Source organism: Canis lupus, chromosome 7 (genome assembly GCF_003254725.2).
Source record: "Canis lupus dingo isolate Sandy chromosome 7, ASM325472v2, whole genome shotgun sequence".
Classification (NCBI taxonomy): domain Eukaryota; kingdom Metazoa; phylum Chordata; class Mammalia; order Carnivora; family Canidae; genus Canis; species Canis lupus.
The window spans coordinates 58,123,716-58,143,567 of NC_064249.1; the positions used below are offsets into that span (position 1 = coordinate 58,123,716).

The following is a 19,852-nucleotide window of genomic DNA, read 5'->3' on the forward strand; positions in this document are numbered from 1 at the left end:
GTTCTGTGAAAGTAGGAGCTGGTAAAGAGATTCTAATTTGAAAAATCACCAAGGACCTAGACTTCTTTCTTTTTTAGTTTAGCCATCTCTGCAGGTTTAAGATGGCTCATTGTTGTGTCCAAATGGAGGAACACATTCCTTCACTTTCCAGGGTACAGTCTAGATCTTGCATATATAATTTTTGCTCATATCCCATTGACCCGGTCTTTTCATGTGCCATACCTAATTGTAAAGGAACCTGAGAAATGTCTTTCTTTTGGGCAATCATGCACTCAGCTATAAATTCTAATACAAAGGAACATGGGAAGAGTAGATATTAGGAGATACTCGCACTCTCTGACATAATGTCATCTTCATAGCACACATCCAACCCATCAGCAAATCCTGTTGGCTGTACCTTCAAATTATATCCAGAATCTAAGCATTTCTCAGCACCTCTACTGCTGCCATGAATTCTTGCAGTAACTAATGGTCTTCTGCATTTTGCTTACCCATCCACCCATTTTTAGTCTTAACAAAACACCAAGTATTATCATTTTAAAATATCAGTTACATATATTACTCTTGTCTCAATTTTCAATGGATTCCCACCTGACTACAGGGAATAGTCAACACCATTGGAATCACTTACATGATGTGGCCTCATCTCCTACTTCTTGCCTGCTAGCTTTCTCTGCTCCAACCACAGTGGCCTCTTTACTGCTCCTTGAACACTCCAGGCAAAACTTTGTTTCCTAGGCCAGGAAGAGCCTTCCTTGTTTATTCTTCTGTGTCATTCTTTTAATTTTTGCCAGTTTTCCTCCCTAAGGAACATTCAAATTAGTATTTCCTTTACCAGTATATGAGAGTCCCACATGACATGGGTCCTGCTAACAATGGGTATTATTGTTCTTTTGTATCTTTGCCAAATCTCTAGATGGGAAATTATGGTTTATTGTTTTTAATTACATTTCCTTTGGTTACTCTTTCTGTTGAACATATTTTCTTTAAATCTGAGCAGTTTAAAAAAATCTTTTGCCAAATGCTCCTTATTGTTTTGGGTGTTGATGAAGTGATAAATGTGATTGTAATTTTACTAAAGGCTCTTTAGTAAAATTTAAAAAAAACTATAAATGCATAAGCTACATTTTAAAAAAATAGCATTTTAACAGATTTTAACTTAAAATTTTTACATATATATTCTTTTCCTTTTAGGTTCAATCTGATGCAGCACAGAACTATACTATCTTCTACTCAATAAGTGGGCGTGGAGTTGACCAAGAACCTTTAAATTTATTTTTCATAGAAAGAGACACTGGAAATCTGTATTGTACCCGGCCTGTGGACCGTGAAGAATATGATGTTTTTGATGTAGGAGCTTTATTGATATACATGATTTTAAATGATTAAGCTATGTTTCCTTTGCTACTCCATGTACTCTTTCCTATATTCTTACATTCTTTTCTTAGACTCAAAGGAAATAGATTGTGCTATTTTGGAATATTTGATCTGCTCTTTATCTTAACTTCTGTTAGATACGCCTAAAATGAAGCAGAGAGGTTTATTTGCATTTGTATGTAAATTCTAGTACATTTCCAGGAGTTAGTTTTGTTTATGAGGTACTTTCTCTCTCTGGTCATGCTATATTTTTTTCCAGGATGTAGCCACCATTGATTAGATGGGTCTTCTTCCCTCTTCTGCTCTGGGTTTTTTCTTTAATTTTTGTTGTTTTTGTTGTTGTTCTTCCTTCCATTTGTGTGATCCTCTGATCATGTCTGAGAACTAAATAAGGAAACAAAAGTGGGAGACCAAACCCAAACAAGGTCAATAAGCCAGCCTTCTGAAATGGATAAGCTAGCTTATGGTCAATGAGGAGTAACTCAGTTTTCAGTGTAATATGGTAGATTCTCTGGGGTCATGTGGTCATCCCAGTGGTACAGGGGGGTGATGTTTCTCCATAAGAAAGAGGGATTCTCTTCTTAGAAGAAGGAAAAAATGCTGGTCAGCAAATGTGACTGATGTTTACCACATGACATTTCATTGATTTTGAGTGGAAAATTTTCAACTTGGTGTTGTAATCACATGCTGAATAGAAGTACATTCTATTTGCCATTACATTGCCCTTTGATTAATTGGCAATGCAGAAACTGGTAAACGTGTTTTGTTAGAAAAATCTCTTACAAATATGTGATCTATGAGGTAAAACAATTAAAAGGGCTTGTTAGTTACAGGATGGAGAATCATGGCTCTAAGTAGATGATGTAGTAGGGATCTTTCCAATTGCAGTGAGTTTAATTATTCTCCCCAATATAGCTTTCTGATTATGGAGAGAATAAGTCTATAATCTGAGTCTAATGGACAGAGTTGTCTCTGACTTTACTGTACTCTGGAGTTTTATTTGAAGTGTAGCCATTTCTACCAAATGCTGGATGCCTCTTACTGTGTTTTCAGTATTTTTCAATTTGATGCTTTGATGATTAAAAATAATTGAATAGAAATTTTAAGTGGTCGATTACTGAAAAGATTTTCAAAGAGGGTAGCAGATGAAACACAGAGTTCCCTCTTGCTAAAATCTAATATCAATTGACTACTGGTCTTGCTTTTTCCTGTTTTCCAGTTGATTGCTTATGCCTCAACTGCAGATGGGTATTCAGCAGACTTACCTCTTCCACTGCCCATCAGAGTGGAGGATGAAAATGACAACCACCCTATTTTCACAGAAGCTATTTATAATTTTGAAGTTCCAGAAAGTAGCAAACTTGGTAAGACCATTTTTTTAAATTGAACTTTTTTGCATGTGTTTTCCTTTTTTTTGTTATTTGTATTTTTTCTTCTAGGAAATGTATATTCATTTCCTTTGTTTTCACTTTCCTTGGTGTTTATCTTGCTCTTAACTGGTTTTTTTAAAATCTACTTAAAAAATGCTTTTTACATATTAAGGATACTAACTTGTTGTCACACTGCAAATATTTTCACAGTGTATTGTCACTTTTCAGTTTTCTTAAAGCTACTTTTTGAGGTAAAGAAGCTCAGAACTTCCATTTAGTTAAATCTATCCTTACTAGACTCATAGAGGCCTTTTCCTTTCATACTTTATGGTAAGGAAACTTTCAAAAATAAAATGTATTATGGTAAGTATGTTTATGTACATTTTTTGAGACATTGGACTTTTTATGCCTAAGACCAGATTATCCTGATGATATTGAACCAGTCAGTATTTATTTACCAGAATACACTTATCCTATCATGTCCAAACAGAATATAACCTACAGATTATTACAGGAATTTGGTGTTGTCAATATGATACCAATTAATTATACAAGCAGGTAACAGGTTTTCAAGCTTTGAATTATATTTAGTTTATATACTCTATCATTTTGTGGGTTTGTCACTGTTCTCATCTCTTAGAGAGGACATACAGAATAGAATTACAATAAAATTAAAATCAATACTGATATTTTTATTAGGTTTTCTTTAGAGAGGTATTAAACAAAATTACTGAAAACGTAATTTTTTTAAAGCTCTTATTTGTATTATTTTTTTTTTCTTAAAACTACCACTTTACTGCTTCCAATTTAGAATGAATACAGGGATAAATTTAGGAACATCACACTTGTTCAGACACTTGGAAAACCAAGTGTTCAGGTTAGTTGGCCCTTAAAATGGTGGCATACATGATGTCTTCTAAGACTTAAAAAAATGGAAAATAACCATTCACATAAAGTTGAAAGAATGTGAACTCATTCATAAAGGATGGTTTTGGTCACTTGCTTATTAAAGTTTCTAGTAGTTACTTAGATCTTCACTAGATTTTAATATCTGCTATTCCCCTTTATATTTGACATTGATGATTTGATGTGAGAGATGTTAGCCTCTTTATTACTCATATGGTACAATTAAAAAAATAAAAGTTGTGCATTTGGAGTTTAAGAAACCTAGTTTTTGATTCGGGGTCTGTTATTAATTCACTGTGGGAAATGGTGGCAGTCCCTTTGAGTTCCCTGGCCTGTAAAAGGAGTTAATTGCATTAGATGACCTATAATATTTTTAGCTTCACAGCGACTATGACTCTTGTACAACTTTTCTTTTTTTCAAAGAGAGATCATTGGTTTTAAAGTCTTTCTTGAGGATTCTGTTCTCTGTGATCGTGACAGACAATAATCCAGGGCAAATACTTTGATGGCCTGACTAACCGGAGGCACTGGAAGCATTCCATGTAAGAAGGTTCAGACCAGTTTGGGCTGTGATACTCTGGACTACTAGGTGTGCTTGAATTTGCCATAACTCACACACAGAAGTTTGGACAAAGGGTGCTCAACTAACATTTAAGTATAGCACTCATAAAAGGTTCTGAAGTCAAGATTTTAGGAAGATTTTCTGTGATAAGTAAAGCCATTCTTATCCAGAGATTTAAAATAATGTTTGTGTCCTGTTGGTAAAATTTCAGAAAGAAGATACTCTGCCTTACAAAGATCGGTAACTTTTTTTATGCGAACATAGATGAATATCATTTGTTTTCTTACCATTACATGATTACTTCATGTCTTCATATTCATGTCTTCATGTCTTCATGTCTTCATATTCATGTCTGCAAAAATCTTGTCATTAGTTATAAATATCTAATTGGACATTCTCTCTTTCTTTTTATATATATGTGTGTACATATATTCATTTATTTACACACATACATATATACATATATTAAAGACATGTTATGGTGAAAAATTATTTAAAACTAATATTTTCTTGCATTAATTGGTTTTTATTTCCTTTAAATACAGTATTTCAACAAATATATAAACATATGTGTGTGTGAGTTTGTATATGTGTTGCTTCTCAGGCTGGCCTTACAGGGCCATAGGCAAAGTGGATCTATGGATGACATTTTCATGGGCACTGGAACATTGTCCTTACACTATATAATACCACCTATTTGTACTCTTTGATACCTATAATCCTTTACCAGAGCAATGATCTTATATTCCATACAGATGACAAATATTAATAGTTTCACCTGAAGAAACAGCTGACTTAAATTCTCCCTGGAGGGTGAATCGTCTGAAAACTTTTCTTGAGGATTAAGTGGGGCTGAGAGCAGTGGGGTATGGATACTAAGTGGGTGAAAGAGAGACTAGCAAAAACCATTAGAGAGTGGAGACTAGACTACGAAAGGTCAACTTGATCATTTATTCAGTTATACCCCAACTCAGTCTTGATTTACCTATTAATCAGAAATTAAGTTAAAAAATCTGATTTACTTAGGAACCAGCTAGGTTTGTTATTGTAGTTTGTGTCTGGAAATATGTATTGTAATTATTCTTGATTGCCATTTAAATAAGTTTTTAGGATTTACTATCAAACATTTTTTAAGGACTTATTTATTTGTTTATCTATTTATTTGACAGAGAGATAGAGAGAGAGAGAGAGAGAGAGAGAGAGTGCTTACATGAGCAGAGAGGGGCAGAGGGAGAGGGAGAAGCATGCTCCCTGCTAAGCAGGGAGCCTGACAAAGGGCTCCATCCCAGGACCCTAGGATTAGGACCTGAGCTGAAGGCAGATGCTTAGCCAACTAAGCCACCCAGGTGCCCCAGTATCAGACATTCTTAACAGTGAGCAAAGTAAAGGTGTACCTTGATTCCCAGTATCATAGTGTTTTAAATTATAAATTTGAAGTCTTCTTCATTGATGCTATCTAAAGATGGAACACCTCTGAGAAGAAATAACATTTAAAATTATATTGCCACTGTCATTGTTAAAATTTGAAAAATAGGGGTGCCTGGGAGGCTCAGTGGTTGAGTGTCTACCTTTGGCTCAGGTTGTGACCCTGAGGTTCTGGGATCAAGTCTCACATCAGGCTCTCTGCAGGGAGCCTACTTCTCTCTCTGCCTATGTCTCTGCTTCTCTCTATGTGTCTCTCATGAATAAATAAATAAAATCTTTTAAAATTTGTAAAATGTAATACTCCTAACTGTGTTTTGCACTTCTGGAAATTAAAGACTCTTTTTTTTTTTTTTTTAAACATGTAGGTACTACAGTGGGAGTGGTTTGTGCCACAGACAGAGATGAACCGGACACGATGCATACACGCCTGAAGTACAGCATTTTGGAGCAGACCCCTAGATCCCCTGGGCTCTTCTCTGTGCATCCCAGCACAGGTGTCATCACCACAGTCACTCATTATTTGGACAGAGAGGTAGCTTTCCATTCCATAGAACATCATTTTTCTGGAGCTGAGACCCATACCCCATTTACTGTAGTTTGCTCTCCTTTAATCTTAGGCATTTCTATTTTACTTTATTTTATTTAGATGTAAGACAATAAGACTTCTGGTAATATTACCTATTGTTTTTTAAAAAAAATAATTTATTTTTTATTTTATTATTATTTTTTAAAGATTGGTGTTTAGAAGGAATGGGAACAATATATATTTCTTATGAAAGTTGCTATTGTTAAATATTATTCTATTCTTACATGTGGCTAGTTGATTCCAGTTCAGTAAAGGCTTCAGTTCTCATGTAGGACAATTAATTTCCTTGTTTCAGAGTTCAGATCATACCCTGATCCCTATTTAGTTATTATTGATATGTGTTTTTTATCAGGAATGAATGAGTTGATGAATTATTACAAAATCTATAACACTGTTTGGATGATAGTACTAGAATATTGTCAGGTATGTTCAAATTCTTTATGCATAATTGTATTTGGTCTATATAATTTCCTCGTTTGACTAGATGGGTATTCCATCCAATCTATAGAGGACAAACATGACAGAAAGATTGATTGACTCACCTAAGTCAAATTAATGCACTGAATCTCCTAATTTTTATTATTGTTGCTCTTTTTTGTCAGCCTATGTTTAACTCAGAGCCCTGAACTATTGACTGAGGCAGATTAATCAATTTCATGTGTACAAAATAGCTCTTTTAGAACACTTCAGTGGTTCCCACTGCAACTAGAATAACACAAATAAAGGGATCAATATGACTTGGAGAAATAATGTACAGAAGAAATCCATGGAATTTGATGCCAAAGAAAAGGAAAAGATGATGAGAACCCATAAAAAGGGATAAAAATTTGTACAAAGGTTTTATTTGTCATTTTTTTTATTTGTGTGGTCAGGATATTTTAGGTGAGAAAGCACATGATGGTAATAATAAATGGCAGAGGTTGAGGAGAGGGCCTGTATGAGCATGTTTTTGTATATGTGCAATAGGTAGAGTATGTAGTTAATCAAATGAAAACAAGCATTTTCCCTCATTTTTTACACACTGACAAATGAGGCTTAGAAAAATTAAATACTTTGAGAATACACAACTTGTACAGATTTGTGGTCAGACCCACATCTCTTTTCTTTTTTTCTTTTTTTTAAGATTTTATTCCTTTTATTCATGAGAGATACAGAGAGAGAGGGGCAGAGACACAAGCAGAGGGAGAAGCTCCCCATCCGCATGGGGAGCACGATATGGGACTTGATCCCAGGACTCCAGGATCATGCCCTGAGCAGAAAGCAGATGCTCAACCACTGAGCCACTCAGGTGTCCCCATGTCTGTTTTCCTGATCAAAAAAAGTCAACAGGATTTTTCAAGGAACAACCACAAAATGTGTTGTGGGGACAACACAGGAAATAAATGAACAAGGGAGATAAAAAAGCAAAACAAAACACTCAGTGTATTTAGAGGAAGAGAAAGAAAGATATCAGTGAGTGAGCCTAAAAGAGGAGCATTTCAGGGTGGGAATATTTGTTGCCAATGTGGAAGGGGGATGGGGAAAATGAACGCTGGAGGAAGAAATAGGAAGTTGAAAATGGAGAAAAGTAAAAAAAGCAAAAACAAAAGGAGTGGCTTAAAAAATAGAAGAGAAGGGCAACACAGGTAATTGTGTCATAACATAATGAGTTCATTTCATCATCACTCTACCATTTGCAAAAACTCTCTTCACTGAAGTCAATAGTGACCTCTTAATTGCCACATTCACCTGTTGCCTGAAGCCTCTGTCTATTGTTGGCACTTAACTAAAACTCATCTCTTCCTTGGTTCTGTTCCTGTTTCTCTGGTCTTTCTTTTTTTTTGTGTCGTTTCCTAGTCTTACTTCCCCATGCTTGAAATGCTGCTGTTCTTAAATCTTCAGCTCTCCTCATCCTTTAACCTCTTCTAGATAATCTGATTCCTGCTGTAATTTCAACCACCATCTACATACTAATGACCCCCAGATTGGTATTTCTGGCTATGAACTCTCTTGTAGTATGGGGCCAAACATCCAAGTGCCTTCTGAACCTTTCTCCTTAGATTTGCCATGGGCACATACAATCCAGTATATCCAAAACACAAGTCATTCCTTTTGGCCCTGCTTCCTAATTTTGCTAGTGTTCACTTCCTCAGAGAACTAGCTCTCCTTCTGCATTTGCTGCAATGATTGATAATACATCCTCTGCCTATTCAAATAGGATGGCTAAGCATCATTCTCAGCTCTGTCATTTCTCTTACATTTTATATAGAATCTACCATCATATCTTATTAAATGTTAACGCCCAGGGAACTTGCCTGTTACCCTTTCTCTGTGTCCTCATGGCCATTGTGTCAGATTTGCATCACCTGTCTCACACCATTTCAAGAGTTCTTTAACTGATTTCTTTGACTTTCAGCTCAGTTTACTGCAAATTATGGTAAATCTTCTTTAAGAAACTTCTTTTTAACACTTAGGTGTTCTTATTTTCTGCCCCCCCCCCATGACTCCCATAAAACTTTTCCTTATTACCTGCTACTTAACATATAAATCTAAATTCTTAGTATGGTTCTTTGTAATTTAACCTGTTTACCATTTTGGCTTCTCCCTGTCTACCAAATTCTTAAAATAGTATGCAAATATAGAATCAAATAAAAGCATGGATACACATAAATAGAAGAGGGTACAATTGAAATTTCATTTGTGGAGATCCCTGGGTGGCTCAGCGGTTTAGCACCTGCCATTGGCTCAGGGCGTGATCCTGGAGTCAAGGATTGAGTCTCACATCAGGCTCCCTGCATGGAGCCTGCTTCTCTCTCAGCCTGTGTCTGTGCTTCTCTCTCTCTCTCTCTCTCTCTGTGCCTTTCATTAATAGATAAATAAAATCTTAAAAAAATTCATTTGTGAGTCAAAGCAAATGTTTTTGAGACTAATTAAATACTTGTTTTGTTTTCAGACTGTAGATAAGTACTCACTGATAATGAAAGTACAAGACATGGATGGTCAGAATTTTGGATTGGTGGGTACATCAACTTGCATCATAACGGTAAAAGATTCAAATGACAACGCACCTACTTTCAAACAAAATACTGTAAGTGCACAGTTTCAAAATCTATCTCTTGTTAACCAGGATTGGTTATTTAATATGAATTAATAAAATACATCCCATACTTTGAGGTATGTATGTTTATTTTATAAATAAAATTAAATGGCTGACATAGAAATTTCTTTTACTTATTCATTGTAGTATTTATATTATCTCCTTCTTGTTAAAGACAAACAACATTTGCCCTCATTTATAATGAAGTTCTTTCATTTCAAAGATAACCCTTAATGAGACAGTACTTGTGATTTATGGCTTTAAAATAAACTAGATAAAAAGTGTAAGAACCAATACTCTTGGAGTGGAAAAAATATTTTGCTTTCTTTGTAGAGGTTCTCTTTATAAAGTAAGTTTTTAATGAGTTCTTTCTGTTTCAGTATGAAGCATCAGTAGAGGAAAATGCGTACAATGTGGAGATCTTACGAATACCTATAGAAGATAAGGATTTAATTAACACTGCCAATTGGAGAGCCAATTTTACCATTTTGAAGGGCAATGAAAATGAACATTTCAAAATCAGCACAGACAAAGAGACTAATGAAGGTGTCTTGTATGTTGTAAAGGTACAGTAATAATGAATAATTGACAACTTGGCAAGCTAACAAGTTCTGTTCACCTAATGGTTTAATCAACTAAATAGTTTCAGATCAAAGACTCCACAAGTTGGAATAGAGCTTTGTTTAAGTCCAATTGTTCCCATCTAATGCAGTCTTTCTTCTATAATTTTGCTGCCAGTCATTAGTCACCTAGCTTATGCTTGAACATTCTTAGTTCTAAGGATCTCTGTATCTCCATTGGCAGCTGATTCCATATTTGGAGAGCTCTCATTCTCACAAGTCCTTATTTCTACCGTGCCCAAATTATTCTCCATATATATATATTCCCCAAATTATTCTCCATATATATATTCCATGGCTGGATTCTGCCTTTAATGGTCTAGGTTCCATCGCTAATGGAAGAACTAGAATTCGTTTGAAAAGATTGCTATTTTCATTTGAAACTTATCTTCTCTAGGATAAATATTCCTAATTCCTTTATTCCTTGCATGACATAATTTAGAAGCCCATAATCTTCTCTCTCTTTCTCTCTCTCTCTTTCTCTGGAATATATGCCTGGTTGTATCTGATCTTTTATAGGTGATAATTGAGGGTGAAATATAGTGTTATATCAGACAGCACTGAAGGAGCTGACTCTTTATCCCGTATATTATATTTTTGGTTGCATTGTTTTATTCTAGGGTCCAGGTTATGAGGGCAGAAAAGGCCCTATTTGGGAAGGACCCTTGGTTTTACTACGTAACCCAGAATAAGAGAGGAAATGTCCTATGGACAGGTGAAGCAGTCATCCATTGAATAAAGGAAGTTTTCCTGCCAACAACAATGTGGAGACTTTGATACATAAATATCTAGTTATAATTATTTGCTCTGTAAAAATTTCCAGAGATTACATAATAAGACTTGGCAAGTTCTACTTGGATGTGAATAGTCAAATGTATTTGTTCCAATTACTCTCAACATTAAACTTCTATTTCAGTTTTCTCTAATATGATATGCTCAAATTGAATACTAAAACCAACTACTTAAGAAAAATGAAACTTTTAACTGATAATAGTAGGAAAAGAAATAAGCAGATGATACTGATCATTGTTCCTCTTCATTGGTACACCTCAATCCAGTCTTATTTGGACTCTCCAGAAAGCAGAACCCAAGACAAGTACCTCAATGAAAGGAATTATTTAGGAAGTGGATTCCAGGAAGCCAGAGTAAAAATGGAAAAGGAAGACAGGAAAGAATGAAAAGCCAATCAAGTCTGCATTATTGACCTAGTCCCCTCTGGTGTTCAGTCATACAATAAACCACGTAGAATGTACTTCGGAATTATCTCCTCGAAAAGTGGTACCTGGAACATTTATCCATCAACTCCATTGATACCCATGCCTCATTGGTGGAAGGCTGCCTTAAGGGAACCTCAGCTCTTCCTGCACTTCTGGCTTGGCTGTGTCTGCTAGGGGGAGAGCACTCTGGCTTTGGAGAGACTTTGAATGTGGAGAGCTGAATCTTTGTGTGCTTGAGATGTGAGTCTATCAGCATAAATGGGGGAGTGTCCACCAAGCTGCAGCTGAAGTTGGGTAGGCTAAAGGTCTGTGGTGTATAATTCTTATGAAAAGTGCAGCTATGCATCAATTTGCAAAGTTAGGCATACCTATGTAGTCAGGCATCAATTTTGATGTGTTTGGCAACAGATACTCTGTAAAAGATTTCTCCTGGACACCTCTTTTGCCCCCCTCACCGCCATCTTAACTTCTTTCTAGAAGGAAGTCAAAGGAGTAGTTTGAATTCTAAGATGGAAAGATTATGCCAACTGCAGTAGCTCAAGTCAAAGACCCAAGCTCAGACCTTTTAGAGCGTTCTGTATCTGCTGCTTGATTAGAAGACTAATCCTCACTTCTCTCTCATTCAAGTCCATTATTAAAGTCCTATTATTATTATTTTTTAAATCTCAGTGATTTCATCTTGCTTTGGAAGGCAAAATTTAAGTAACACTGGGAATTAAATTTTTTGAGTTTTTTTAAAGCAATACAAAATGAATTTTAATAAACTTTCTCAAAAGAATATATTCTAAAAAAATGTAGTACATTCCATTTTTTCATATTCAGAGTGGATTTTTTTCCCTCAAAGAATGTTGATCACATTAAGAAAAATGTTTCCAAATATTTTCAGAAATTATAGCCTATAATATCCTAGAATATTTCCCACTCTGGGTGACTAATAAACATGTTTTATTTTTATTATTATTTTTTAAAGATTTTATTTATTTATTCATGAGAGACACAGAGAGAGGAGAGAGAGGCAGAGACACAGGCGGAGGGAGAAGCAGGCCCCATGCAGGGAACCCGACTTGGGACTCGATCCTGGGTCTCCAGGATCAGGCCCTGGGCCAAAGGCGGCACTAAACCGCTGAGCCACCCGGGCTGCCCCTCCCCCCCGCAATCTGTTTTATTTTTGATGAACAACTTCTGGTTACCATCTCAGGATTCCCCAGTAGGGAGAGCAATTATATGGTGATACTTTACTTTTTTGTCTTTGGTTCAGCTTAAGTTAATTTCACATATGAAGAATAAAGAAAATCCCCACCATAAAATTTATGTACATTTATTCCCATTATCTTTAAACAGAAGATAGTTGCACTTATATTTTATAATTACATCCTAGTTCTTATATCTAGGAAATTTTTTCAGAATTTTAAAAGCAATTATCAAGTACTGATCACCTTTCATGTCAAGGGAATGACATAAGTACCTTATGTAGTTTATAACTAATTGTTGCATCCTCTTTAGGATAAGATATTATTATTATCCCCATTTTACAACTTATAAAGATACTTATAATTTTCTTCTTTTGCACAATTCCTATTAAGTTTTTATATTGGTATTTGACTTGGCTTATAAAAATAATTTATTTTGTTTCTTTTCCCACATTCTGAAATTGTAAACAAAACAAAAAATGCTAGATTCAAAAGATTTATTTTTAACCTTTCTAACAACCGTGTGGTTGTTCCTCTCATTCTTCCCATTTCCAGATGAGGAGGCTAAGTAGAAAGAAGTGAAGTCACCTGCCCCAGTTCACATAGATAGGAAGTGATAGAACCAAGATGCCAACTCAGACATTCCTGAAGAAGAACCCTTCCTCACAACCACTGTACTGCTCTTCCAGCTGGAGACTCTTGGGTCACATTCCCTTTCTCTCTCCTCTTTTCCATATGTGGGTTACTTAGCTTGATAAAACCATGACTTGCACAAGGGGGTCTTTTTTTTAAACTTGAATTAATTTCTATTTCTATGTATTTATTTCTTGTTATCTCCTTCCTCTCTTCATCTCTCCTTATTAGCTCCTCTCAGAATTTTACCATCTCTCTTTCTTTGAGCCATTCATAATAGTCTCTACCATGTTGGTCAATAAAATGTGCGTTTTCCATGGTATACTTTCTTTTCTATATTTTATGCAAACCCTGAGAAAACTTGAATTCATCACATAGCTCCTTTGGTAGCCACACTGGTCTTTAAAGATATCTTAATCCTTTTCCGTGCTCAAGATTTGTGTTTGTGTACCTAAGTTCTATCTTTAAGTACTTTCTAACCTTGATGAGGCATCTTTTATTTTAAAATCAAACACTGTATAATCAAGGCATTTTGAAATCCATCATTCTTTCAGTAGGCTACTTACATAATGATGGCTGGGAATGAACTTTTTTTATTCCTTTATACCAAAAAGAGTTAAAGAATCAGAAGTTAAACCAAAGATTGCTTATATGTACTTCTTTTATCTGAACAAAGCTTCCAAACATTGCCTTGCTAGTTGATGTCTCCTATTATTGCATTAAATTGGCTGTTAACAAAAAATGTCACTGTTTTCTTTCAATTGTTTATGTGGCAGCCTGAGAGATTATTATATCCTATAGTATAAAACACTCACTATGGGCTTACAATATTAAATCTTGTTCTTGTAACAGTTGTGCAGAAGACAAAACTGAATTTCAGAGAGATTAAGACACTTACCCAAAGTGATGCAGCTAGGATGCAGTAGGACAGGATCTGAACCTAGATCTCTTTTATTCCAAGTACCACGCTCTTAAGCACCATGTTAAATTGCTTTGCATAGTTATGTGATGGAAAGTTAGCCTCTGTATTATCTATAAATCATAAATACTTCTCTCTGTCTCCCTAATAGCTATTCAATTATAACAATGAAAATGAAAACACTTGGTAAACTATAGGATATTATTATTATATTTTTAGAAGTCTTACATGTGTGTGGGGCTAGTGTTACACCTTTCTATATTGGATAGCTTTTCTGGAACTGTAGAGCATGAGCTGATACAGTCTTTAGTAGCTCAATCCTGAGTGATCTTTCCATCCCTACATTTCATTTCCATTTGAGCAGCAGCAGTAGTGCACATTGGTTTGAGTGAAGAAGATATTGTTGTTGATCATTCTCAATGTAGAAGGTCCACCACAAAGCAGCACTTCATCTTCTAGGGAGTTCATAGCATCTCAGTGCAGATATAGGATATTTTTGCACTTTTTAAAAAAAAATAATTAAAACATAAAGCTTACCCTATGGTGGAAGAGAATTCTTGTTTTTTCATTAATCATTCATTTCACATCCCACCAGATTTTCAGTCTTGTGGAGTTTTAAGCCTCTAAAACAATATCCAGTATAAGCCTTGAAAAATTACATAAAGAAATTCTAAGGCTTTTTAGCAAGTGGTCCTGGATGGAATAACTGCACCTCCTCCAGAGCAGCAGCTGTTTTGTGAATTTCCATCCATGGCTCATTGCCAGTGGATACTCTCATTCTCTACATGTTCATACCAACACATGTAATTTGTGAGGTAGTGTTCATTAGCAATAGATAAACAGATATTAATTCATTTACCCCCTTGACCCTCCATTTTCAGGAATATTTATATAAACTAAAAAAGAATTTCACAGACATTTTGTGGATTCTATGATTCACTCCTTAATGGACTCATGATACTATATCTCAGCTTGATAATAGCTAGGTATGGGGAAAGGTTTAAAGTAAAATTTTTACTCATCTGTTTTCATTTCGTTCAATGGTCAGCCAATGATGATTTTGATAAGCAGGAAGAGAATCAAGGAAAAAAATGCTTCCAATTTGCAGTACAGTGTGAAATAATGTCTTTATGGGTTTTGCTTGATTTGTTGTCTGAAAATCAATTACAATCAAAGGATTCACTTAAATATTTTTGGAGGCTGATGAATCATTTAAGTAGAATTGTGTAGCAGAGGGATTATAGTACAGTGGTTGAGGAAATGGACATAGTCAATAGGAAGTAGTAAGTCAAACAAAGTTGGATTCATTTGGAGTTAGATGCCCCTCAGGCTGGTCCTTCAGTGCTATAAGACAGGGCCGTAAAAACACTGTTATCTTTTTGCATTATCTCCAGATTCAGAATAATTTTCCTCAGTAAGAATGAACTATAGAAATATTTTAGGAATTGTTTTCTGCAACTCCATAAAACCACCTGCAGAAACTTTCAGATCACTCTTGCTAAAGGCTTAGTGAAGAATCATCTCTCTGTTGAAGTCAGTACTGATTGAAAAGGAAGAGAGAACTCATGAAGCACTGTTCTTATTTAAAGAAGGTCCCCCCCCCATAAAAAAGAAGGTCCCTTGCTATTTGAAATGCCAAATGTATTTTACACTGATACTGTTATACATGTGCTTCTTTAAAAAGCCACTGAATTATGAAGAAAACCATCAGGTGATTCTGGAAATTGGAGTAGGCAACGAAGCTCCGTTTACCAGAGATGTCGCACTCAGAATGACAACCATGAATAGAGCCTTGGTGACAGTTCACGTGAGAGATCAGGATGAAGGACCTGAATGCAGCCCTGCAGCCCAATACATACGGATTACAGAAAATGCAGCAGTGGGGTCAAAGATCAATGGCTATAAGGCGTATGACCCTGAAACTAAAAGTAGCAACCACTTAAGGTACGGAGAAGTCTGTAACCACATACAGATAATGTATTTGTGATAGTTGAGATAGTAATTTATTTTTATACATTTTGTATCGCTAAAGACTTTTCATTTTATATTAATAGGTACAAAAAATTGAATGATCCTAAAGGATGGATCACCATTGATGAGATTTCAGGGTCGATCATAACTTCCAAAATCCTGGACCGGGAGGCCATGGCTCCAAGAAATGAGTTATATAATATTACAGTCCTAGCAATAGACCAAGGTAAAAAGAAAAAAACAACTTTTTTTTTTAAGTTTTAATATGATATTTTAGAAAGGAATTGGAAAATAAACTGCATTTATTATTGTGCAGAATTTTTTATGATAAGTATTTGGAATTGTTAGGAATTATTTTGGAGACTACCTATTTCTCTTGATTGTCTAACAAGGTGAACTTTCACAGCAACAAGAAGCCATGTCATATTTATCTTTATATCCGCAGTATGGGGGAACGTCAAATGCCTATAGATGCCTATGTTAGAGGGCAAAGATGAAACTTAAGTTTGGGATCAGATGAAATGTTCTCACCAGGCTCTTCTACATCTCTTTATTACACTTAAAATAGAATCTTTAAATAACTCAGCTGATTATTAGGGCAAAGTGGTCCTTTCCTTGAATTCTGTTCCTTAAAACAACCCAGGGGTTCTACTCAGGCTTCATATTATTATTAGAATAATTAATGATTAGAATAATAATTAATTTGGGGCACTTAAAAAATCATTTTGTAGATGTGACTTAGACACACTGAATCAGAATCCTAGATTGGGGACTTGAGCATCATATATTTTGAAAATCTCCCTAAGTGTATCCATCATACCCCTAAATACTCCCTAAATATGTATCGGGATTGGAATAACTCTTTGTAGCCTCTTTACTGCTCATTAACATCTGCACCAGAAGGAACTCCCCCAAAATACAGAGCTTGAAATTCACACATTGATTTTTATTATTTGATAATAATCCTGGCGTAAGTTTTATTGGGTTTATTGGCAGTTGTAGCTGATATTGTCCATGACGTACTCATTTTAGATGATCTGCAGGTTTCACTTATCCTTCTACATTCTTACATCCTATTTTCTGTAGTAATCAGCTTATTTAAGAAAACATATATCTTATGTAGAATGTAGTTAATTTTATTGGAAAACTGTAAGAGAATGCAAAAAACTATGCTAAGCTTTTTTTCCTTCTTTCATAGATGGTAAATCATGTACTGGAACACTTGCTGTTAGCATTGAAGATATGAATGATAATCCACCAGAAGTACTTCAAAGTTATGTAACAGTTTGCAAACCCAAGATGAAGTATACAGACATTTCAGCTGTTGATCCTGATGAACCTATCCATGGTGCTCCATTTTATTTCAGCTTGGCAAACACTTCTCCAGAAACGAACAAAATATGGACCCTCACCAAAGTTAATGGTATTTATTTATTTTTAAAGATTTCTTTCTTTCTTTCTATCTTTCTTTCTTTCTTTCTTTCTTTCTTTCTTTCTTTCTTTCTTTCAGAGAGAGCTGAGAGGGAGAGAGCACACATGTGTGTAGGTGAGGGGAGGGTCAGAGGGAGAGAATCTTTAAGCAGATTCCCCACTGAGCACAGAGCCCTCACATAGAGCTGGATCTCACGACCCGTGAGATCATGACGTGAGCTGAAACCAAGAGTCGGATACTTAACTGAGCCACCCAGGCACACTGAAGTATTTAATAAAAAGTAATGCTTTATATGCTCTAAAATAACTGAGAGTAGATTTTGTTGTTTAGTGTAATAGTCTCATTAATATATTTTAGAAGACTAACTCAGTCTTTTACAAATACTGTATGTGGTCTGTGTTATTTATTGCATATAAAATGAAAAAAAATAATTTTTATTAAGGCAAACTTCCATTTACAACAAAGACAAAGCTTTGTTAAAATATTGGGCAGCTTATCATTAAGATAAATTGTTTTTGGTGTATTATTATTATTTTTTTTAAGAGAAAGAGGATGGGGTAGGGGTAGAGGGAAGGAGAGAATCTTAAGCAGACTCCATGCCCAGTGTGTAGCCCAGCATGGAGCCCAATGTGGGCCTCTCATGACCCTGAGATCATGACCTGAGCTAAAATCCAGAGTCCAATGTAATTCACTAAGCCACCCAGGTTCCCCTGATGTATTTTTAAAGTGACTCCAGTGAGGTGAGGGGAGAACAGAGATGGACAGTTTAAATTCTAGTATAAATTTTAGTTTAAATTTTAGTATAAGAAAACTGGAAATGAGGAATCTGGTTGTATGAGACAAGGACTCAATAGTATTCTGGAAGGAAACATATTGGAGTATGGACAGGGATATAGCATTGGAGCAATCAGGACAGCCTCCTATGATAGTGGTTCCTGGGGAAATAGAATATTCTATATTTTAGCCACCATTCACTGCTGTTTTGTTACTGTATTATGCTCTTTCATGTAAGTGGAATTTTGTGTATGCTGACCCTTCTGCTCTGAATACTTTTCCCATTTCATAGTTCGATACTAATTCATGATACTTGGGGAGCACCTGCCATCTATCATGCATTGTTCTAACCCTGGGTATGTATGTAGAGATTAACAAGACAGACATGACTGCAGCTCTGTTGCTCACGTCAATGAAGCTTTTTCAAAATAGAAGGAGTAGCACCATGACCTTTTCTACCTTTATTATAGCTCCTTTCATGTTGTATTATCATCTGTTTACCTTTCTCCTCCAATATATGAGTTTCTCAGTATATTTGTGATTCTTCTGTGTATTTCCAGCACATAGCCTAGAGCTTAGTTGATACTAACTGCTTAATAAGTGTTTGTTTAATCAGTAATCGATTAGTATATTTGCACAAAGAAGGAAAATTCTAGAAGAATAAGTAAACTGGTGCTGTTAGAGTTCAGGTTTTAGCAGAACTGCTGAGAGACTGGGTGGGACAATGGGTGGAGTTTGGGGATGCAGGGCCTATCTATGACTGAAGAGACTGACTTATATTCAGTAGGTGACAGCAGGTGTGCACTGGGAGTGTGCCAGTAAGGGATGCTGTGCCCAGATTTGTGTCTTAACAAGGTGACACTGGTGACAGGATTGAGGAGGGCAAGAGTTGAGTGGCAGGGTCATCAGAGGCTGCTGCACTTGTATGAACAAACAAGATGTGACCAGAGCTGAGCATGTCTTGAGGGAAGAGAGGAATTTGAAGGATTTTACCTTAACCACAATATGATCTGGGAGGGTTCCATCTAAACCTTAGTAGTAATCCACATTCCTCCAGGGAGCTTTGCATTTGAAGTGCAGCCAAAAGTCTTTGAAGTTCTCATCAGTTGTAACAGTACATTTAAGAAAGGCTTAAAAGTTACAGATGACTTCCAGGGTATGCATTGTGCTACTTTGTCATTTCACTTACTGCAAGACTCAGAAGGCTGTAATTGGCATTAAAAGTGGGCAGAGCTTTTGGTAAGTTGATAATCAAGTCATTAAAATAGGTATCAAGACTATTGGGGAAATATAGTTGATAAAAATGTTTTTTTTTATGATACAGATACATTTGTTTTTATGTAAACCTTATACCTAGCCTGGGTGACATTAATTAGCTTTCTGGTATTGAGATCACTTCTGTAGGGAAGGCATAATAACAAAGGGTCTATTGTATTTTGAAAATTTACTTTATATGTAAAGATAATGGGGGGATCCCTGGATGGCTCAGCAGTTTAGCACCTGCCTTCGGCCCAGGGTGTGATCCTGGAGTCCCGGGATCGAGTCCCACGTCGGGCTCCCTGCATGGAGCTTGCTTCTCCCTCTGCCTGTGTCTCTGCCTCTCTCTGTGTGTATCTCTCATGAATAAATAAATAAAATTGTTAAAAAAAAATAATGGACAGATACCAGAAAGTAAATAGATAAGAGAAGGTCAACTGAAGACATACTTTGTGCCTAACAATTGGCATTAATTCTTTATGAATACCAAAAACTGGTACTGTAGAAAAATGTTTGAAGTGCATGTCAGGGGCCAAT

At 35.7% G+C, this 19,852-nt stretch overlaps 1 protein-coding gene across 2 annotated transcripts in view; it reads left to right on the plus strand.

Moving 5' to 3' along the window:
* The window catches only part of DSC3 (desmocollin 3), a 49,750-nt gene that overhangs the window by 15,889 nt on the left and 14,009 nt on the right, over positions 1–19,852 (plus strand). For both annotated transcript variants that reach the window (XM_025429249.3, XM_025429250.3), the window contains exons 5-12: positions 1,195–1,350; positions 2,597–2,741; positions 6,006–6,172; positions 9,159–9,293; positions 9,683–9,868; positions 15,566–15,825; positions 15,936–16,078; positions 17,051–17,275. In XM_025429249.3, coding sequence (XP_025285034.1) covers positions 1,195–1,350; positions 2,597–2,741; positions 6,006–6,172; positions 9,159–9,293; positions 9,683–9,868; positions 15,566–15,825; positions 15,936–16,078; positions 17,051–17,275 — 1,417 coding nt within the window. The remainder of the gene's footprint in view (positions 1–1,194; positions 1,351–2,596; positions 2,742–6,005; positions 6,173–9,158; positions 9,294–9,682; positions 9,869–15,565; positions 15,826–15,935; positions 16,079–17,050; positions 17,276–19,852) is intronic.